The sequence below is a fragment of the Muscardinus avellanarius genome (genome assembly GCF_963383645.1).
Source record: "Muscardinus avellanarius genome assembly, chromosome: 14".
NCBI classification, from domain to species: domain Eukaryota; kingdom Metazoa; phylum Chordata; class Mammalia; order Rodentia; family Gliridae; genus Muscardinus; species Muscardinus avellanarius.
Genome location: NC_137800.1, coordinates 85,506,141 through 85,529,974, shown reverse-complemented (window position 1 = coordinate 85,529,974; position 23,834 = coordinate 85,506,141). Strand labels below are relative to the sequence as shown.

The 23,834-nt window shown below is 43.5% G+C and overlaps 1 protein-coding gene across 2 annotated transcripts in view; it reads right to left on the bottom strand.

Moving 5' to 3' along the window:
* The window catches only part of EXOC2 (exocyst complex component 2), a gene marked incomplete at both ends in the record, with an annotated part of 142,019 nt that overhangs the window by 71,238 nt on the left and 46,947 nt on the right, over positions 1-23,834 (bottom strand). Inside the window, 2 exons of one of the 2 annotated variants that reach the window (XM_080710817.1) lie at positions 4,074-4,198; positions 10,707-10,832. In XM_080710817.1, the coding sequence (XP_080566943.1) occupies positions 4,074-4,198; positions 10,707-10,832 (251 nt within the window). Of the gene's footprint in view, positions 1-4,073; positions 4,199-10,706; positions 10,855-23,834 lie in introns of both variants that reach the window. The other variant, XM_080710816.1, reaches the window with a different exon arrangement.

The following is a 23,834-nucleotide window of genomic DNA, read 5'->3' as shown; positions in this document are numbered from 1 at the left end:
GGCCTTTTGCAACTCAGTGAGATCCTGGTCCAAATTAAAGAATTAAAGGCTGCGGTGTAGCTCAGAGGTAGAATGCCCCTGGGTTTCATCCCCAGTAACGTGGAAAAAAAAAAAAAAAAGAATGCTTTTGTCCATAAAACAGGTGCTCATGAAAGTATGATGACATCCACTGGACACTAATTTTATAAATTTCGGGGACTTATCTCCAAATCTGTGCAAAGGAGAGGCAAGAGGGGGGTCAGGCCAAGGCCCACTGCTTGCAGTGGTGGCTGAAAGGGCAAGTACTTGACGTTTTAGTTTGGCGAAAAGCTGAACATCCCCAACACAGGGAACTGCCATTTTTTTTAATGCCCTACATTAAAAAAAAAAAAAAAAGATCTAATTTTGGATCCTATGGGACATTTTAATATACCTGAGTTATCTGACTTTTTTCAAGTGTTGATTCCTAATATTCAACAATTATTGGGATGCTTTAAAGATTTTATTCAAGAATACAGTGGCTACATTTAAAACCTATCTAAAGGTGAGATATTAATCTATTATTAACCTTTTCGTTAACTAAAAACCTTAACTCTTTCCTGCATACACAGACCAAAACTACTTTGTGGTAAGACCAACGGCTCGATTTCACTGTTTTGATTCACAGAAGCTACTTCACATGGGCTGAACTGGTTTGAAGAACTGACTTGTTCTTCAAACTGTTGGAAACTTCATCAAAATCTTTAACGGATGGATGGACTCTTAATAAAACAAGATAGTCCTAGAACAATAAAAGGGAGAGATTTTGTGTAATTGGTGCTGAGAAACTAGAAAGCTCTCACACGAGATTAATCCAGTGAGTCCTAACTTTTCAGTTTTAAGGGCATAATAATTATCTCAATTATTAATGTTGCTCACTTAAAGTTTTTAGAGGTGTTCCACATGTGGGATGATGGAACAGAACAGGTTAAACACCAATGATCAGAAACCCCAGAACTCTTCCCAGCAGCAACTTGATTACGTTTCTGGATTTCATTTATAGCCTCCGAGGGGCGGACCTACTTCCCAAGCCCTCCTCTCCGTCTGGCTTTCCTTTGGTGTCCTCTGAGTGCTACAAATAGAGGGAAAACCCTTTAAAAACATGCTTACCTCTGTAGAGTGAATTATACTTCATAACGCTTACTATAAATTTTGAAGGAATGCTAATGAACCTCAACAGGCAGGGATGACAGGCACATCCAAGCCAGTGGAATAAGGAAAATAATTTTTATTTCAACAACAATACTGCTCATGAGACCTGAAGTAGGTCGTTTATTTTTTTCAACTCCCACCACATGTTTCATTTATATTTTCACTATAGCTAGGTAGAACCTTTGTAAGGAAAGAAAATATATGCCCCTTTCATGAAGATCCTAGATCAAAAACTCTTAGGAGTTTTATGAGTCTAAGAAGTAAAGCAAACTGCTGTCCAAGCGGGGTGGGCCACTTCTAAGGACTGATCCAAATGGGCTGAAAAAACAGCAGCAAAAAATAACAAGCCTCAAATCCGTTTCCTAGGGGACGACTTCTTTCTTTGAAATGTTTTTATTGGTGCATCATAATCAGACATCAGAGCGAGGGGCAGTCATACAACAGGCACCCAGGTGTTGGTGCGTCCCCAGGGAAAGGTACGGCTTCTTTAGGGGGTTAATCCACCTTGCCGTCATACGGATCTACTCATCAGTCCAGGACTTTTTTTAGTGCTACTCAATTCTGTTCACTGAATATTGATTATAAACCAGGGCAATGGGATTTTAAGCACTGGAATAATTTTTTTCCCACCTTGGGACACTGGGGAGAAAAACCTAGGACCTCTCACATTCTAGAGGTAAAGGCTCCAGCCAGTGGGTGACAGCCACGAGGTGTAAGCGACAGGCACTCGATCCCTGAGAAAACTCTGGAGCGCGGTCGGGTGCAACACAGTACAGGGTGAAAGCGCCCGCCTCTCACAGCCACACACACGCTGGTCCAGAGGCGGAGCCCACTGGGGAGGAAGCGCTGGTCCCAGCTCTCCTCTGCTCCGGCGCAGGTCAAGAGGCCCAACGTCTGTTCCCAGTGGGCAGCACACATTTTCCCAGGTGAGAAGTGTGGACAGACAAACCCATTTGTGACATGCAGGGAACGAGAGACACGTGGATAAGGTCTTTGCAGGACACCCGCACAACTGGCAACTGGCGTCCAAGCTTTCTCCTGCTAAGCCAGCAGCGAGCAAGAACGCGTCTACAAAAGCCAGCCAAGCCCTGCTTCACTGCACGGAGGAAGGGCTCCCTCGGGAGGGTCCACTTGCCGGTGAGTTTTTGCAAAACCACATGAGACATAAGAAAGGCAGAAAGTTAGGTATTGCTTTAGTATTATAAATTTACTTATAAAGCAAATAGTACACTGCTGAGATTTTAAAAATACAAAATGCTTTGGTGAGTCCTATTTAAGCGATGTACTTTTCTACGCCAAGGAGCTGCTTTGCGGGCACTCTGGCTTTTCATGAAGTAACTGTCTAGGTAGAGATAACCTGTCAATCTAGGAGCTAAAAGATCAGGGGAGCTAGGAGGTTTAAAAGAAAATAGATTGTAGGCAAAGAAAATTTAAGGATACAAAGAAATAAATCCCGTCCAGAGCACAAATTCTATTTCCTTAAGAGCACTGTGAAACCTGGCGTGATGGCACGCATTTGTAATCCCAGCATTTGGGAGGCTGAGACAAGAGGATTGCGGTTCGAGGACAGCCTCAGCTACTTAATGAGGCCCTCAGCAACTCAGTGAGACCCTGTTTCAAAATAAAGAATAACAAATAGGGCTGGGGGTGTAGCTTGTTTGCCCCGTGGAGACTGGAAACAGAGCCTGTCTCAAGCTCACTCAACCTGCACTCCAGGAGCCAGAGGCCTTCCGTGGGGGATCAGAAGCGAGACCATAAAGTGCCGGGTCTGATTTCCACGTGTGAAATGCTAAAGTTAACGTCACAACTTTAGGTTCTGGTTTCCCACAGGACAGGTGTTCCTTGACTTCCAGTGGCGTTATATCCTGATGAACCCAGCACAGATGAGAATATCCTCGGTCGAAAATGCATTGCACACATACAGCCTGTGCAACATTGCAACCAAGCCACAGAGGACCTGTGGAGTGCGGGCTGTCCTCCCTAGGAATCCGGGAGATGCCACTCACTGCTACCAACCAGGCTCGTGGGAGCTACGACTCCAGCGCCTGTCACTAGCCGGGGACGCTATCGAGTTCAAGTATGGTTTCACACCATTGTAGAGTTGAACCGCGGTAAGTTGGGGACATCTGCATATCATGATTAAGACATTAAGTCAATGTGTGACTCGTTACCAAGTACTCTTATAAAAAATCCTGCAGGCTAAACAGGAGGGCCAGATTACATGAGCTTTGCATGTGTTCCCACTAAGAAATTCCCTATTTATGTGGATGACTTTAGACCTGTGGATAAGCTGCAAACATCTTTCCTGTTTTATTTTTATTTTTTTATTTTTATTTTTGGTGGTACTGGGGTTCCTGGAAGCCCTTCTACCTCTGGGCTACACTCCCAGATCTATTTTTTATACTTTTTTATTTGGAAACAGGGTCTCTTAAGCCAGCGTGTCTGGCTTCAAACCTGCGCGATCCTCCTGTTTCCGCCTCCCAAGCGTGGGGATTCCAAGCGTGCGCCACCACGCCCGGCCATCTTTCCTGTTTTATCAGTCCTTCAGTCTACCAGACAATAATGCTGCCCACAATTTGGCCTCTCTGAATGGCAAATACTCAATCCTTGAAAGTTCTTTATTTTCTTATTTGTCTTTCTCATTTAATCCTTATAATCACTTGTTGAAATAGATGCCCTTACCCTTCTCTTAGAGATGAGAAAACTGATTCCCAGGGCCCTCAGGTAACAGGCTCTGGGTCATACCATGACTAATATTAGGGTCTGTAGTAATTTTGACTCATGAGTAATATCAAGGTATTGGGCTGCTAAAAGTTTAAAAAAATCACTTGAAAATCTAAAATGTTTGAGACCATAAATTCACAGTGCCTTGGCTCCACCTATGGTCAAATCTGTGTACATACCTCGCTGAAGAGGCTCCCATTAGCATATGAAATCCAGAGTTTCCAGAAGTTGGGTAGCTGACTCAAAACAAGCTTGGTCAACTTGTCAACAAATGCCACTCTGTGGGGAGTTTTATATCTCCATGCTAAGGGAGAAAAGAAGAAAATGCTGTGAATATCCCTGCTGAATCATGAATGAAAACCTATTCGAAAGTATTACTACCCCCCACTACCACGCTGTGTCTAAAACTCAAACACACAGAAGTCGCCCAAATATGGGTAGAAACTCGAGTTGGCCCAGTTTGGCTGTGGAGTTTTCATTTCCCGTCACAGCAGTTTTTCCTTTTCCACATCATCCCTCCTGGGCACAGCAATCGCCAGGGGTCCCCACTTTTCTTGCACCTTCTAAAGTGGCACCGTTGGCATCGGCCCAGAGTGGGGGTCAACCAGGCTCAGGCAGGGCCCCAGCCAGGAGGGCTTGAGAGGAGGGCGCTGGGGCTGTCCAACCTTGCCCATAGGACAGTGTATTTCTTTCAAAAATCATGTCTCTTATCAACAACGAAAGGCCAAGGGAGGGGCTGCTCTGGAGCTAATGATGAAATTCAGGTCCCGTTTCAACCTGCTGGCAATGTCATTATACACCCCAGACGGCAACAAATTCAGTCACGAATCCAGCTACCATAGAGAAATCTATTCAAGTACAAGCACCTAATGAATAGCTCTTTCCATAATAGAGAAATTTAAGAAAATATGGAAACTTCTTTGGTGATATGTCTTTTAATGCAGTGACTGCTATAAACGGGGAATAAGGTCTTGGGTTTCTTTGGGGAAGATTAAGTTCTTGAAGCTAGGTGCTATGATGTACACCTGTAATCCTAGTACTTGGGAGGCTGAGGTAGGAGGATTATGGGTGCAAGGCCCTCTGCAACTTAGTGAGGCCCTGTTTAAAAAAAAAAAATAGGATTGAGGGTGAGGGTTAGCTCAGAGGTAGCATGCCCCTGGGTTGGATATGCAGTACCATGAAAAAAATAAGAAGAAATTCTTGGGAATAGAAACATATGCAGAAACTTAAGAGACATCTGGCCATTTCTGGGCTCTCCCTTTCTTTGTCTGAGGGACTCTCACCTCCTGCCTCTCCTGTGGGTTAGGATTCCTCCCTGCTTCCTGGCACAACCCGCCACCTCACAGCAGCCAGAAGGAGCAGTGGGGCCAGGATCTCACTGAGACTCAGCAACCTCAAAGACACGGCAGACCCAGACAGGGATTCCATAAACCCTGAAGCAGCCCTAGCTTCCGTTCAAAAGACACCGAGGCCAAAATGCGCTGCTCTTACTGATTCCAGTGAGAGAGGTATGGATTTTATTACTTAAAAATATCTAGTACTTTCCCAATACTTGGGAGGCTGAGGCAGGAGGTTGAGGCAGGTTCGAAGCCAGCCTCAGCTACTTAGTGAGACCCTGTTTCCAAATAAAACATAAAATAGGTCTGGGAGGATAGCCCGGAGGTAGAACGTCCCTGGGTTCTAGCCCAGTACCACACGCACACAAAAATCTAGTAAATTTCTAGCTTGATAATACAGGGCTAGAAAACAAAACTTAAACGATACATATTGGAAGCAGCAAACTCCCTGCCCGACCCCTATTTGCCTGCCTCAGGCCCAGCCACAAGGACCCACTGTTGCTGGCTCTTTGGGCTTCTTGGCTAGAAGCTTTTTTTTTTTAAATATGCAAACATAAATATGTACCTTCCCCCTTTCAACTGTCCTTTAAGTTTTTTACACAAATAAAAGCATAGTAAATGCCTTCTTCTTCTTTTTTTTTTTTTTTTTTTTTTTTTTTTTGGTGGTACTGGGGTTCCTGGAAGTCCTTCTACCTCCGGGCTACACTCCCAGACCTATTTTTACATTTTTATTTGGAAACAGGGTCTCCTAAGCCAGCACGCGCGGCTGGCTTTGAACCTGCGCGATCCTCCTGTCTCCGCCTTCCAAGCTTGGGGATTACAAGCGTGTGCCACCACGCCCGGCCAAATGCCTACTTTTGACGCCTGGCTTTTTCCAGGGGACAGTGAGTGGTTCCTGGAGTCTTTCCATAGTCAGACCTAACACACTTCCTCTTTCTCCTGCAGATTCAGAGGATGCAGTGTTTTCTACTATGGAGGTGTTGTAATTAACACATTCTCTCCTCACAGACAAGACTGCGTTCAGTCTTCTGCAGTTAAGATGAATGCTTGAACTCCACCTGTGTACCTATACTACTGTGTACTGTGCATGTACAAAATAAATTCTAGATGAAGAACTGTGTGGCCAAAGGGTACATGCAGTTGAATTTTGTGTGTGTGTGTGTAAGGGGGCATTGGGGATTGAACCAGGGGCATTCTACCTCCAACTACACGCCCAGCCTTATTTTAATTTTGAAACTGAGTCTCACTAGACTAATGAGAGTCTATTTGCAGAGGCTGCCCTTGAACCTGCGATCCTCCGGTATCGGCCTCCCCAGTACCGGGATTAAAAGCGCGTACCACCCCGCCCGGCCTAATGCCCCTATAATTTTGAGAAATGTACTGCGTGGCCCTCTTTTGGACACTTTCACTGGCTGCATGTGAAAGTGGCAGTTTATTATCTCACGACTGAACAACCCAGACACACAAAGCCCCAAAACTAAACAGCAAGCACCGAGCTTCTGCAGGGCTGGTGCTGCTGTCGTGGGTCCTTCCTGCTGCCGTTAGAGAATGAAGCTGAGCACCTACTCCTGTGCACAAGGACCAAAGACGCGTCCTGTTTGGAAGGACACACCCTTAGGGTCTTTTTTTTTTTTTTTGGTGGTACTGGGGGTGGAATCCAGAGGCTTTCAACCTCCGGGCTATACTCCCAGACCCATTTTATGTTTTATTTGAAAACAGGGTCTCACTAAGTTGCTGAAGCCTCACTCAGGAGCTGAGGCTGGCTCGAACCTGTGCGATCCTCCCGTCTCAGCCTCCCGAGCGCAGGGATTACAAGCGTGTGCCACCACGCCTGGCTCCTTAGGGCCTCTTTATTTCTTAGGCAGATCAGCCCTGTCACCATGTTGTAGGGGAAAGCTCTAAACTCATTTTAAAGGATGCAAGGCACGATTCTTTATTTAAGGGCACACTATAAATTCTTATTTACTGAGCCAATATTCACTGAACATCAACTGTGTGCTCACCACGTGGCCACATCAAAGGTCTGTCTGAATTGTTCTCCTGCTAATGCCGTGCAAATGCTCGCGGAACTTACAGCCTAACGGGACGAGCAGGGAAATACAGCCCGCAAGCAGGCCGAGGAGAGAGGAGTGGCTTTCATCTGACCAATGTTTCTCTGGTCACAAAGTTGAGAATGAGCCTGTTCAAGTTTATGCACATCCACAGTTTAGTATTCCTTCACTATGTTCAAATTTCAAGTAATAACTTTAGGGAAATTAAACTTATTTCACTTCTACTTCTAGCATGATGGTGTAAAATGAATTAAACTTATCATCCAGCTATAAATGACCAAAACCCCAGACTCTATCAAGTAGCTGCTCCCTCCTTCTCCTCTTCCTTTTTTTTTTTTTTTTCCCCCCTGTACTGGGTATGGAAACCAGGGGCATTCTTCCTCTGAGTTACACCCCCAGGCCTATTTTTTATTTTTTATTTTGAAACAGGGTCTCACTGAGTTGCAAAGGGCCTCACTAAGTAGCTGAAGCTGGCCGCCAACTGTGGTCCTCCTGTCTCAGCCTCCCGAATGCTGGGATTACAAGCGTGCGCCACCACGCCTGGCTAGTAGCTGTTTTCTGATGTTGGCAGGAGGCAGCACAGGTCTGTGAGCCCTCAGGTTGGGGACACATGCAATAAGCCCATCAGTCGCCCTGGATTTCTGCCTGCAGATGCTTTCAAGACAACAGAGGCAAAGGATGAGGAATAAAAACAAAATTCAGTGGTCTGAGTTAGAAAGATGGAGATCAAAGTTTAAGAAGGCTGAGGTGACTGGAAATTATGGGGAGTGGAGGGTGTGGCTATGTAGAAGAAGAACATAAGCTCAAGAAACCTGCACAGAGGTTTCCTTAGGTTTCTGCTGAGGCCAAGCGTACCTACAGTGACATTTCATAAAACCAGGCAAAGACCAACCGGAGGATTCCCAGCTCAACCATTCCCAGAGATCATGCAGGGCACGCTAATGTTCTGGCTCCCAATAGCCAGGCTATGGCACAGCCTCAGGCAGGAAGAATTACCTGGGCCAGGCACAGGGGGCCTGAGGGATACGAGCCCTGAAGGGAACCTAGAATGAAGCTGCTCTCGAGCTGTTCTATGGAGTCTGAGCAGGCCTGGAAGGGATTAGACTGAGCTAGATGGAAACGCCTGCTAAAACAAAGGCAAGCTCTCTTTAAAGGAAGACCACAGAACCCAGACACTCAACATGGAACACTGATAGTGCGTGAGAAACCACCAAACTGTGATAAGACATGCCCCAAGCAAGATAACGGGAACCACAGCCAGGGGCAGAAGAAAAATATGTCAACGGTAACAGAGCAAGAAATGATACAGGCAATGCAATTAACAGACACGAAGAGCTGGTCAAATAAAGGCATGCGTGAAAACAGTGAGGAGAGCAGGGGGATATTAAAAAGATCAGCCAGCCTGTAGATCAGCAGTAGGACACATGCTTGGCCCTGGGTTCAATTTCCAGCACCCCAAACAATAACTAAATAAAGCCCAAACAGAACTTCTACAGATGAAAAATATCACGGCTCAATTTTTCAGGTTAGACATGAATAAAAAAATCAAAAAAGTTGAAAATGACTCTGCTATGATGAAGCAGAGAGCAGAAAATGTGAGAAGGTAAAAGAGAAACAAGAAGAGACCTCAGTACTATGCGGACTAATCTACAGTCTACACACAGCGCTGCGGTCCCGGAGAGGAAGCGGAGCGCTAGAGCATTTGAGAAAAGAATGGCTGGAAATTTTTCCAAATTTAATAAATATTGCCAAAATTGGGTAAAGTAAGCCTGAGAAGCTTGGTACAATTTGGGTGGGATGAATTTCTTTCTTTCTTTTTTTTTGGGGGGGGGTGGTACTGGAGGTGGAACCCAGGGGCTTTTCTACCTCTGGGCTACACTCCCAGACCTATTTCTATTTTATTTGGAAACAGGGTCTCACTAAGTTGCTGAGAGCCTCACTAAGTAGCTGAGGCTGGCTCTGAACCCGTGCATTCCTCCTGTCTCAGCCTCCCAAGCGCGGGGATTACAAGTGTGCGCCACCACGCCCGGCTTTGGGCGGGATGGATTTGAATGATTCGGGATGAGGACATTCTTTACAGCCAGCCTTCATTAAGCATCAGGCCATCTCCGAGAGTCCATGGCGGTATGTTTTCTTTCACATGTGGAAACTAGAGAGAAAATATTAATCAAAAGGGGCTTCAGTTAAATGAGGAGAGAGACCAGTAGACAGTGGAAGGGGCTTGGGGGAAAGCCGTGGAGAGGAAGAAACAAGGCTGGAGGAAGGGAAGTGCCTGCACGCCGGGATCCCCCCAGTGTCACTCACACAGGGAGGGAGGAGGGGGCCCGGGTGGAGGCCGCGGGGAGCACACAGACTATGAATGCACCGCTTTGATCTCACTATGTTATGTAATTATAATGCGCCAATAAAAATATTAAACATGAGTTTAAAATAGCGAAATCATTTAAAGTATGGTTTGTAATTGATCTAAGCGTGTTAGTACAATGGGAGCTCGTGAACTTAAGGACCAGGAAGGAGTTGGCGCAGGGCTTTTAGGCCTGATATGCCTAGTGCCCTATTAAGGGAAGGAAATGCTTCTTAAAACTCAGAGCAGCTGCACGCCAGGGCCAGAGAGCGGAGCGTATTTACCGAGTGGCCCCTTCGGGACAAGCACCCCGAGGGCGGAAGCACAGAGTCCTGGCCTCAGTCCACACTGGAGTCAGACGGGAAGCAAGAGGGGGGCAGAGGAAGGCGCACCAGCCACCGCGGAGTCCCGCACGCACACAACGAGGCCTCACATTTTAAAGTGTTCTTAACGTGGGCATTCATATTTATTAATGGAACCTTAGGAAAATTCTCTAGTACTTGTAAAAAGTAATAGAAAACATTTAAAAATAAACCTTAGAGGTATTTGAATTTGATATAAAGCAAGGCATTTGTATGACCCTATTTGGATTTCTTCTGTTACTGGTCCTAAACAACCAGTGACTAACGTCCTAACTCAGCACATGCGTGTATTAAACATCAGACATTTTGAGGCTCGTCTAGGTAAAGAGACAATGGGTTAATATCCACGTTGGAAAGATGAGAAAGGTAACACGGTTATGCGATACCTCATCTTAAAAATGGTTAGAAGTAATTTTGCAGCTAATTAACACCTACTTCCTTCCAAACCATGTTTCCATCTCATTAAGTGGCACTGCTCTACCTTGAGATGTAATTATGTACTGTAATCAGGCTCCGCTGCTGCACAGTTACTTAGTAAGCCCAAGAAATGGCAGTTGGCGGTATTCAGAACCAGTTACATCGCTAATCAGGGAATTTTCCAAGAGAAGGAAGAAAGTTTGAAGTCACATGGGTACAAATTCAAAAGACCAGGTAAGAGAGAGAGAGAGAGAGACAGACAGACAGACAGACAGGGAGGGAGGGAGGGAGGGACACCTACTGTCATCGCGACCGGACTGAAAGCTGCTGCCCCTCTTCAGTGAGGCCGTCTGACCGAGATGGCCCAACAGGGAGGGACGCATGTCGTTATCAAGATCCAGCATGGGACTGTGTAGGCTTGGGTTACCTGCAAGAGAAAGGGGGGATTCCTATGTAACCAAGATATTCTTACTTCACTGATATACTGCACTGCTTCTCAGAGACAACTGTTCCACTTTTTAAATTTTTTTATTTTTTTGCGATACTGGGGATGGAACCCAGGGGCATTCGACCTCCGAGCTACACCCCCAGCCCTATTTTTTATTCTTCTTTTTTTTTTTTGTGGTACTGGGGTTCCTGGAAGCCCTTCGTCCTCCGGGCTACACTCCCAGACCTATTTTTACATTTTTATTTGGAAACAGGGTCTCCTAAGCCAGCGCGCGCGGCTGGCTTCGAACCTGCGCGATCATCCTGTCTCTGCCTCCCAAGCGTGGGGATTACAAGCGTGCGCCACCACGCCCGGCTTTATTCTTCATTTTGAAAGAGGGTCTCACCGAGTTGCAAAGGGCCTCACTAAGCAGCTGAGGCTGGCCTCAAACCTGTGATCTTCCTGTCTCAACCTCCCAAATGCTGGGATTCCGAGCGTGCGCCACCATGCCTGGCTCACAATTTATTTCTAAGCTCCTAAACTCCATTCTTTCTTTCTTTGGGAGGTAGGATTTGCTTCCCTATTTTTATTCCTGATACCAGATGTGAAGGGAGGGAGGGAGGAAAGGAAATAAAGAAATGGAACTCCACAGTACTAACGGAGTTTGTCTGCACATTGGCTTCCAGTGACAAAATGCTTTGCCGCTGTGCAGAAGAGCCTGTGGACGCCATTCTAAGCTCTTCAGCTGAGCATTCAAAGACCTCCAAAATAAGCGGAGCTCAACCAACATTCACAGAATCTGGGAGGACACTTAAATATCCTCTGTACAGAAACTTACGGCTGGGCGTGGTGGTGCACACCTGCCGTCCCGGCACTCGGGCGGCTGAGGCAGGAGGACTCCTGAGCCCACGGTGCGACCGGCCTGAGCTCTGGTTTGCCTCCAGAACCGAGGGGGCCTCACATGTCCTCGCCTGCTTTGCTATAAGAATAAGGCAATGATTTTATGCCACCAAAAAAAAAAAAAATGCCAGCCACCCAACTACCTTTAACAGGTATTCAGCGAGCATATCCCATGTACCTGGGGTTGTAGGTCCTGAGAAGATGGGCCCACGATTGATAAACAACTGATCAGCAAGGGGTAAGGCCTTTCTCTAGAGGACTTTCCCTTCTTGTGGTAGAGGCAGAAAATCAACCAACCAACAACAAAGCTCCAGTGTGAGTGCCATGCAGAAAATCTAAAGGATCTACAGAGCAGAGAGACTGGGCGCCAGAGAAGGCCCGATGGCCAGCCCCTTGCTCTCACAAGGCTCTGTACCTGACGCTCGAACAGTTAACTTCTAGGGTAGGTTTTGTAGAAATAGAAAGGATTGGATAGATTTTGTAGTGGAATACAATTTTTATTGGAGACTTTTTTCTGTGTGTGTGTGTGTGTTGCTGAGGATTGAGCCCAGGGACATTCTACCCCCAAGCTACGTGCCCAGCCCTATTTTTTTTTATTCTTTATTTTTTGAAATAGGGTCTCACTAAATTGCAGAGGGCCTCACTAAGTAGCTGAGGCTGTCTGCGACCCGCGATCCTCCTGTCTCACCCTCCCAAGTACTAGGATTACAAGTGTGTGCTATCATGCCTGGATTTTTTTCAATGTATTTTACAAATTATAAGACTGCTTTAATTAATTAATTTTGTGGTACTAGGGATTGAACCCAGGGGCATTCTACCTTCAAGCTAAATCCCAGCCCTATTTTATTCTTAATTTTGAAACAGGGTCTCACTAAGTAGCTGAGGCTTGCTGCAAACCTGCGATCCTCCTGTCTCAGCCTCCCAAGTACTAGGATTATAAGCGTGGGCTACCACGCCTGGCTGAGCCTGCGTGAATTTAAAATGCCACATATTGCTTTTGTAGGTTTTAAGACTACAAATTTTAAACTAAAAAAAAAAAAAACATTTCTTAGTTTCCTGAAAAACACACTGTGTATATTCAGCATACATAAGACAATTATTATTACTTAAGTAGATCCTCAGAAAGTGTCTCTCCCCCAAACTGGTATTTTGACAACATTAATTTAAATGGTTTAAACCTGTATCATTGCTGTACTTAGAGAAAATCTTGAATTTTGAAACTGTTAAAAAGTTAAAAGATTGGTTTAGCTTTTCTCTTAACAACAGAAACTGTATTAAGATTATGGGTAAGTTCTATCAGAAACCCCCAAATCCCAAGCCCTACAAAAAAAATCCCACCATCAGTTTTCTGTAGTCTCAGAGAAAGAAAATTAAACATGAATTAATTTCCTCACTGGTCGCTAGTTGTACCAGCACGGGAGACAGGCATCTGGTGAGGGAGGTGGCATCTGTGAGCTGCGCAGGTGCTGAGTGGCCAGAAGAGGGAGCTGCTCCCCTGCGCACTGGCCAAGGGGCCCGCGCACGGCGGCCTGACCCAGGGCTGTCTCTCTCTCCCTGACGCGATTCTCCTTTTCTCTTCCAATACATTATTTTACAGGGAATTAGGGGAGCTATGCTTTGAAAAGAAAACTGCCGCAGACTTTTGAAATACTGGTTTGTTCTCAGTTATTTACTATCAAGCGTCAAAAAAAGAGAATCTTGATACTCCCTTTGTGGACTTCGAACTATTTGACCTGATATTTTTACTCCACCAAATAATTACAAAGTGGTTGTGACGAGAAGTAAGCATCACCATGAGAGAACAAAACTGTAAAATATAAAATCAGCTAACGGTTTTTGTTTTATGTATTTAGTTAGTTATTATGTCTGCTGGGGGAGGGTACTCAGGCCTGAACCCAGGGGCATCCTGCCTCTGAGATACACCTCAGTTCTATTTTATTTTTTATCTTGGAACAGGTTTTCACGTTTGCAGAGGGCCTCGTTATTAGTAGCTGAGGCTGGCTTCTAAACTGTGGTCCTCCTGTCTCAGGCTCCCAAACACTGTGATAACAGGTTTTTTAATATTCCACTAGAAGCTGGGTATGGTGGTGCGTGTCTATAATCCCAATACTTGGGAGTCTGAGACTGGAGGATTGCAGGTTCGAGGACAGCCTCAGCAAGTAATGAGACTCTTAGCAACTTAGCTAGACCCTGCTTCAAAAATAAAAATAAAATAGGGGGCCGGGGGTATAACTGGGATGTAGAACTGGGTTCAATCCCCAGTGCCAAACAAAGCCACTAAATATCAGCTTATTTTCTTGATTGTTTTACCTTACATGACAGCAATATCTCATGTGCATAAGAGAGACATCGAAAGCTTCAACTAAATGAAGTTACTTTGCATATTTTCCCCGAGAATCTAACTTGTCTGCCGCTGAGAGCCAGCTGGGGACCCTGTTCAGCTCCACTTATAAAACTTTGATTTTTACTAGAATACTGGCTTGCAATGGGACCATTTGTAGGTGACAGAAGATATACTTTTTTTTTTTTAAATAGTGCTTGCTTCTCATTTTCAAACTCACACTGCATTAAGATGGATTCTGACAGGTCAATTGTTTTCTTGTCAGCACATTTTCTCTAGGAACTATTCCCACAATTTGAGAGGAGAAATGAAAAATTTTTTTTTTCAGTGTTGGGGATCAAACCTACAGCTTCTTGCATGCTCGCCAAGTGCTCTACCACTGAATTATAGCCCCAGCAACTGGAAATTTTTTAAAAGCCTTTCGTCAATTGGGAAGTTATTATTTCTCGCCTTAATAAAAAGGTGGTATGTTGTGCACTCAACTGGGCCAATGCTAATTAATTATTCCCAATATCAGAAATAGGGGCAGTGGTTGTGTAGGGCTCTATAGCAGCTCAGAGACACAGGTCTATGCTGTGAAAGAGAGCTCTAAAAAAATTAGTGCCTTAAGCCATGGGATTTGTAGAATCTTTTTCAGCAGTGAAATTCTGCTTAAAGTTAGTCTCTGCACACACAGAACAAATGGGGAGACGCCGCCTTCAAAGGAAACTGTATCCCCCAAACATTAAAGGCAACGAAAAAGCAACAGCAAAAATTTTATGAGACGTTTATAATATTTGTTATGGACTTCACTGCTTGCTGTTTTAAAGACACAACAGTAAGCAATAAATATTCGCAAATGAATGAGTGCTTGTCAAGTCAAAATTATTTCATTACAATCCGTCAAGGTTTTTCTGAAGAATAATGACAGGGCAAAGATTACCCTGGAGACAAAATTTCAAACTGGCACAAGGCTCGAGAGCATGAGAAATCATCAGTATAGTATTTTAGTTCTAAAATTCTACCATGTGGTGTTTATAGGAAAAATGTACTAACAAAATTCTAGAAGTAAATGTACCTATGCTCTAGTTATTACCTTTTAACTTCTACAAACTAGTGTTCGAGTTACAATTTTAACAATATAAATCACACATTTTTATCTATAAATGGAAGAAAACATTTCTTTAGGTATTTAACATTAAGACACAAATATACAACTACTCTTCTTAATTAATGACAGGCAAGAGCCAATCTTATTTCTCCAATTAAATAAAATTTCTATAACTTATGCCAGCAACATTCTGAAAAGAATTGTTTTCTAATTGCGAGTATGAAGATACATTTGACAAATTGTAAACAAACATAACATTAGGGAATTATTTTTTGAAAACTTTTATAAATACAGAAGAGAAATTTTGTTGTAAGAAGAGAAAGGCAGCCAGAAAACTTCATTTTTAGAAGCTGCAGAAGCTATTTTCTTTAGAACACCTATGAAATAATCCTCGTCAATTTAAAATATTTCATGATTTGATAATAAAGTCTGTCTACTAGTGTATATGAGGCCCCAGGGTTCCACCCCCAGCACCACCACCAAAAACAAAACAAAACAACATAAAAAAAACAAATGGAAACATTTGCTAAGATTTCCAATAACTGTGATATTTCTATTAGATAAATATCTCGGCTTTATGCTAATCTATAGATCTGGAAAGACTTCCAGAAAAGCTCACAAACTTGAGGATTTATACTAAAACTCTGAATCCTGAAACAACCAGTTTCAAAAGAACAGATAAGACTTGAAGAAGACTTTATGGCGAATGCTTATTCCACCTAGAACTCCCTGAGACTTCCAGGAAACCGTGTCAAGCGTCAGTCCAGGCCTTTCAACTCAGGCTGTGCGCGGGTTTTCCCTATTTTAAATGCAAATCGCAATCAGTATTTGTTTAACGGGCTCTGGACAGCATGACGGGCAGAAGAGACTTTCTTGGAGCCGGCCTGCAGATGGGGAGCCAGGTGGATACGTTCGCTGTGCTCTCTCATCCTTCAGACCCGGTACTGCGAGCTTTCTCACAGTCTACAGTAGACGGATCTGTAGCCCCCGGACTCTCAGAAGGGCAGCCGACTTCCTCGCCGCCCCTAGACACCTTTGAACACATTTTCCTGCGCACAGCGGGCCCTCGTCCTGTGCGGCAGCCCGACCACCCACTGTTGCTTGCTGACCAAACACGCGGGGCCGGGAGCCTCCACAGACGCAGGCAGGATGGGATTCCTTTCAAGCACACCACACCACACCACACCACACGGAAGAATTTCCATGCCAGAGCCGAGGTGGGGGTGGGCGTATCAAGGCAGAATTACAAATTCCTCATGAATTAGACCTGTGTCAACAGATAAAAATGCTTTTTGATCTTCTGATCCTCTCTCTCTCTCTCTCTCTCTCTCTCTCTCTATATATATATATATATATATATATATATATTTATATTTATATTTATATTTATATATACATATATATATTTAAAGCTGCAACAGGGACATTTCCTCAATTTAAAGGGAATCATTTAATCCAAATTAAACCAAGAGAGTCATAGTTAATACATCCTGGTTAATTCACTCTGCTTCGTACCGACCTTAGCAGGTTCCGGGCCACATTTCTGGTGTGTATTTGAACATCATTCATAATAATAGTTCAGAAAAGAAAACGTATTTTAAAAGCAAAACTATAGGTGTAAACATACAAGAAGCATGTCTGAACTAACTGGATATGGGCAAGAACATCGTATTTTAATCACGTAAAGTGGATAAGGAAAAAACCAAAATTATGTGTGCATTTATTCAGTTCCTATACTTTTTAGCAGGTATATGCAGATTATGTAAAAAAAAATCACGCCTAGGATACATAAGTAAAAGAAGTTTGATTAGAGAATTACAATCCTGGCAACGTTGGATATTTTTCAAGTAAGTTCCTGGGAATGCTAGCATCCCATGTGTACTTGACATTCATTGTCAACATTTTCTTTCTACTGAGGAGAGACGAAGGGGTTAGACGTGAAATGACTCCCAGCTGCAAGGAGTCTTCTGCCAGATGTGCAGTAAGCCAGGGCGGTGGAGAGGAGCCAGCTGCCAGGGCAACCCACTCAAGGCCCTTCCCGTCGCCTTTGGGGCCTGTCTGATCTAAAGGAGATCACTCACCGTAGGTGAAGAGAACCTACTACAAAGTGGGCGATACTAGAGGCCCTAATCCCACTCTTCCCTGGGACATTCGACAGCTGCTCTTTTACTAACGCAGGATTCAAAACATTATTTCAAAAGTAAATCAAATCCTCCAATTCTAAGATACTGACTTTAGGGGCGGAAGGGTCTAAATTACCAGGACTCATTATTAGTCTTAACTTGAATTCGGAGGGTAAAAATTGTCCTTTCAAATTATATTTTAAAACAATCTACAATCATTGTGTGTGTGTTTTTTAAATAGCCTGTGGATCTACCTTCTGGCAATTAAAACTGTTTATACAAACTTTAGCAGAAAATAAATTTTGACAATGAATGCCAAGCATAAAAAATACAGTGACCATTTCTAATGGGGTGCATTTTAAATCTAATTCATGGAATATTAGGTCTCGCCAGGGCTTTTTTCTCTTTTGAAAAAACAAAAAAGGACAAAAGAGAAAGGAAGCCCAGACCTTGCCCTGCCGTGCGGAGGCCCATCTTGGTTCCAGTCATAAACGTGTACTTGGGCTCTGTCGCTTTTCCTTTCCTGACTCTGCTCTCCTCTGTATCCCAGTCAAGCTTCCAGATCCTAAAGCAGGTAGGCAAAATCCCACTGGGCATTTCATCTTCCTAGGCCGATTTTAAAAAGACTGTGTGGTCACAGTGTGCCAAAGAACAAGCACTCAGGTGAAGCTACTGGCAGAAGTCGCCGGCTGACACAGCCCGCAGGTTGCATGCCTGGTGCTGGCAGGGACTTAGGTGCGAGAGACCCATAGAAAACAACCTGATGTCTTACATCTGTACTTACTGCAACTATGCCTCTCCTTTTTTTTTTTTTTTCCTTTTAAACCAACCTTTACCATTCCAGATTCATGCTATAATAAATATTCAGGAAACTTAATCTGTAGAAAATCAACTCCATAAAAGAAAATATCTAGTATATGGCCTCATTATGATTGCTTTAACATAAAAATTATAATTAAAAATATTTAATATGCGTATAACATCCTGCTATTGTTTTTAACTATGGTAATATTTTATAGTTTTACAGAAAACTCAGTGAATCTGATGGCAGCTATAATTTAATCTAGCATCTAGGAAGTCTACTTAACTCTGTATTAGGGTTATATTAGAATTATATATCAACCATTAATAAAAATATACATATACATAAAATATGTACAGAAAGGTCATAGGTATATATTTAAATATAAAAATTTGGTTGTTATACTGTACATTTAATAAAATTTATACTGTAAACTTTACAAAACTGTAAGTCAATTTCAATGGTATAATTTATGTCTATATTTTATGAGCTTCCGTTGAAAATATGTACATATTAAGTTCTCTGGAGAAGCAATATTTTAATTTTTTCAGCAGGCATTTAACAATTTAATGTTTGAAATAATTAAAAAATAGATATTTAAAATAGCCTCTAATAGTTTTCTACCTACAATAAATCTACCCTTCTGAAGGTTCAGAATAAACAATTCAGGTGTGATATACTGTCTCCAAGTTTTCAAAGAAAACTTGATTCTTGTATAAATGTCTTCCCTTCTGTTCTGTGACTATTTTTAAGGATTCACTGCTTGCTCAAGTTATGGACCCTATTCTCAATGTCTCTTATCGGGACCCAATTCTAAGATGTCCTTTTGGGAAGCTGTAATAAAGTACATATTTGGAAGAGGGTACTAAGTCGGGCGTGGTGGCACACACCTGAAATCCCACCTGGGAGGTTGAGCCGGGGATCACAAGACTGAGGCCGGCCTCAGCGACTCCGGGAGTCTCTCAGCAACTGAGCCAGACCCTGTTTCAAACTAAAAAGGTCTGGGGGTGTAGCTAGGAGGTAGCATGGCCCTCGAGAAGAGAACAATTACCATGTGAACTAATGACTTTTCCCACAAGTTATTAGACATAGCCAGTCTCTATCTGAAGAGTTAAATTCATTTTCAGAACAAAGAGAAAAATACCTTTGAAAGCCACCTTTAAAAATCCTGTTTGAGAATGCCAGTAGGGGGTTAACCAAAGGCTTTTCCTGGCAGGAAACCTGAAGGCTTACTCTAATTTTGGACCTATTTCACAGGAATTTCAAGAAACAAATGATAATTCTTGCAAGGCAGTTAAGAACGTGTGCAACGATTCAGGGCCCAGGGCTGCTCTGAGCGCAGCAAAGGGGCCGGCAGCAAAATGGTTACCCAGTGCAGGCTGGAAAAACACTGCAGTCAAACTCATCCATCAGCATGGAAGCTTTCAAACTGGCTCTTTTAAACGTTCACCTTAGAAACCAGAAGCTCGCGTCTGGGCCTCAGTGTCAGGGCCCGGAAGACGGGAGGGACATCTGGGGCAAGTGCCAGGTGCGCTTCAGGTGCAGGGCGACCTCCTGCTCCGCGGCCTCGGTGGTAACCTGAAGACCAACATCTGCTAGGGTCGCTGTATATTATTACTGTAAAAACTGGAATCCGGAGAAGGGTCTAATGCCGTCCTCACAGGAATAGCCACCTTACAGCCAGCTCTGCCGCCAAAGGCTTCGTCGACAAGGGAGCCTTTCTTAGAAAAAGGCAGCTTTGTACGTAGGTCTGCCACCTCTGAAAATCCATCACCATCTCTGCTCGTGAAATGTTCTCTGAAGACAGGACTAGATGCGATGAACACTTCCCCCACGCCGCCACGCACAGACGTTTAACATATATGCATCTGTTCACGGAAACGTCTTGGATTCGTGCAGGATGACCAGCTAGCGTTACTTAAAAAGACACAAAGGATTCTTTTCCTGCTGGACATATTTATAATTCACCCACTTAAAACTGGGTTTTATTTCACAAAAACAGTCCCAATTCATACCCATTGCTCTGCCTCATGGTTTACTTAAACAATTTTTTTTCTTAAACCGTTTTTTCTCCAGTGTTAACTGCCCAAGTACAGTTATCATCAAAGAGCTTAAAATATACTTTCTTTACATTTGGAAAGTAAAAAGATTTCATTCTGACAGCAGGCTCTGGGGAAGACGCTAGTAAAATCAGTGTGGCTTTACGACAAAGTGCTAGATGAAATACTGGCACTGCCATTTGGGGGGAAAGCATTTCTTTTTTTTTTTTTTCCTTTTCTTTATTTTTTTGGTGGTACTTGGGGTGGAACCCAGGGGCTTTCTACCTCTGGGCTATACTCCCAGACCTACTTTTATACTTTATTTGGAAACAGGGTCTAAGTTGCTGAGAGCCGCACTCAGAAGCTGAGACTGGCTCTGAACCTGTGCGATCCTCCTGTCTCAGCCTCCCAAGCGTGGTGATTACAAGCGTGCGCCACACGCCTGGCGGGGGTAAGCATTTCTAAGCCATATCTGACAGAACATTAACTGCCTATTCAAAAGCTCGAGCCTTCAGCGGACAGCTACGGGCAACTGGCAAGCAAACAAGCAAACACTCTGAGCAGCGAGCTCAGGTGGAGACACACTGGCCCTGCCTCTCTCCGTCCCCAAAGTCCTTGCAGCTCTGGTGGGCCAGAGCCGGCCTTTGCCATTGCACCCTGATATTTCCTGGGATCCTTTAGACCACTGGAAGCTCTCTCGTTCACCTCTGTTTTTCTCAACTCACTGATTCTCAGAGCATTTATCTACACTGCATATATAGTTTTAGAGGTAATTCATTCACACAGGGGTCACTTGTATAAGCAAAAGAGCATCAAAAGTAACACAGAGAGAAGTGGCTCACCTGGCTTAGTTTCCGGCAGCCTGCTTCAGGAGTTACCTACCAAACGTCAGCTTACCTCGCCTGCCGGGCAAATGCCGATGTGCTTTGACATCACGCCCCAAAATCCTATCTGATCAAATATCTGCCCAACGATGTACCACGAGAAGGTGCTGTATGACTTCTTTTCGGAACTGAATAGCCAGGAAGGGGCTGCTGGGCACTCTAGTGGGATGGAATCAAAACCCCTGCTAATTCCTCCCATGCTCAAGACGTAGAGCGTGGGTCTGTCGCCTGGCTTCTTCAAGAAGAATGGACCTCAAGTTGTCTACTGAACTAGACAATTTCCCTGGTTTCTTCCAATAGAAAGGCCGGATGATATTTGGTGGATTTCCCTATTACCTTACATTTATATTATATATAATTAGGAAAATCATCATAAAAGAGCCATCTTCAACAATAGTTATAAATTACATAAATGAAAAAAACTCATGCTTATTCCCAGAAAATTTATCATTAAGGCAAATATCTTACATAAAAGCACCTACACAAACATATGCATACAGCATAAATAATTATAGCCCTGTATAAATGTAAGTAAGTATGAATTAAAGAGATAACATGTGTCCAGTGACACATACAGATATTAATGATGATGGACAAAAATGTTGAAGTGCAAATTGGTCAAAGTGGAACGTGCTGCGCCAATGGCTGATTTTTTTTCCACTCTAGAAAACAGATACGCTGCCTATATCTCTGGAATGCCTACCATTTGTCTTGGTAAAAATATAGGATAAAAAGTGATGGAACCAAGCTAGCTGTGGGGGCACACGCTTGTAATCCCAGCATTTGGGAGGCTGAGACAGGAGGATCGCAGTCCCTGGACAACCTCACCTACTTACTGAGGCCCTGTGCAGTGCAGTGAGACCCTGTCTCAAACATGAAGAAGAAAAAAATAGGGCTGGGGGTGTAGTCTGGAGGCAGAATGCCCCTGAGTTCCATCCCCAGTACTGAAAAAAATAAAAAAATAAAAAAGTGATGGTATCAATGCACTTTAAACAGAGGAGGAGAAAGTAAACTGCTTCTGATTTTGAGAGTGAACTGAATATTTAACATTGAGAAATTATTGGCAATATGTCAAGCACTAATAGTAGCATTTTGATGACAGTTTTTAAAGAGTCCTTACCTCTGAAAATTATATTCTGAATTAATTATGAGTGAAATGATGTGAACTACTTCAAAATCATCCAGAATGAGGATGGGGAAAGAAATAGTTGAAGATGAAAAAAAAAAAAAAGATTGGCTATGAGTTGGTCACTGCTGAGGGTAAGGTAGGCGCATGGGAGATCATTCCACTGTCTTTTTGGCTTTGAAATGTCTGGGGGGCTGGAAGGGTAAATAAGCGGTACAGCACTTGCCTAAGTATATGCAAGACCCTGAATTCAGTTTCCTGCACAGTGCAAAAAATAAATAAGAATAAGCTGTGTGTGTGTGTGTGTGTGTGTGTGTGTGTGTGTGTGTGTGTGCGCGCGCGCGCCTTTGAACACCTTTGCCTGGAATTCTCCAAAGTGAAAATAATTAAACTGCCTCCGACTGGAGGTCAAATGGCCACATTAATCTCCCAATCAAGAGGCTCTTATGCTAAGGTTATCTACATTATTTATATTAGTCATATGTACTGACAATGTAAAAGGGCACAGCTGAGCATGCTCTGAATGTCAAAGGCAAAATTACGTTAATGAATTTAGGAAGTCTACGCTGCCCAGTCATGAAATCTGTAGAGTAAACGCAAAGCCAGTAAAGGCGCTGTGCATTTCTTTCAAGGCGAAGACCACCTAACTGAGGCGGCTGGGAGGGGAGGGAGGAAGAGGGAGGCCTGATGTACATTCACAGACACAGCAAAGTCAACCACGAAGCCAACATGAGACGGAGCGAGGGAGGGGAGGGGCGGGACCTGGGGAAGGGCTCAATGAGTGGCGTGCGCATGCCTGCCTCTACCATCCTGTACCCCATCAAGATGGATGACTACAATGCACCAATAAAGAAAAAATTAAAAAAAAAAAAAAAAAGGCCAACTTAGGAAAGTAACTTTGGGTAAAGCGTGCCGGTAACACGTGGGTCTGCTTCATGTCCGTACTCTTCTTATTTGACAGGTGATGAGCAAATTCTACAACAAGCTTACTCTGAGGGGAAGATAAAATGTCGCTGATGCCCATCCTCCTTTGTCTTCAAGAGTCAGACCTTTGATGATGGGATATTCCTTATCAGATATGGAAGAGATATGATAATAACATGCGTGAAAATTTCTGGAACTTTTTCCAATTTCATAAAGTGTATATATTGTCTTTTATATGTAACACACACATCCCAGAAATTCAAATATTTTTATACCAAATTATGTATTTAGATTGTTTCTTACAAGCCTACATAGGAGATCCTGTGTCAGACCACATGGCCTCTGTGTAATTCTGCAAATGCGGCCACATTTATCATGTCTTTAGTGGAGAGAGATGGCATTTACTGAGCACCTAGGAGGTGCATGTAGTATTTCTCCACACCTGTCTAGGGAGTCATGTAGGTTCAGCTGAGACATTACCATCTCTAGGAAATTTCCTTGTATTCCCCCAACCAACCAAAGTATTCCTGTAATATGATTTTATAAAATTCTGTACTCTTCACACAATACTTTTTATAATTATAATTAAACATACATGATTTAAAAAATCATATATCCAGCCAGGTGTGGTGCACACTTGTAATCCCAGTACTTGAGAGGCTGAGACAGGAGGATCGCAGGTTCACGGCCAGCTTCAGCTACTTAGTGAGGCCCTCCGCAACTTAGTGAGACCCTATTTCAAAAGAGAGAATGAAAAATAGGGCTGGGGGTAT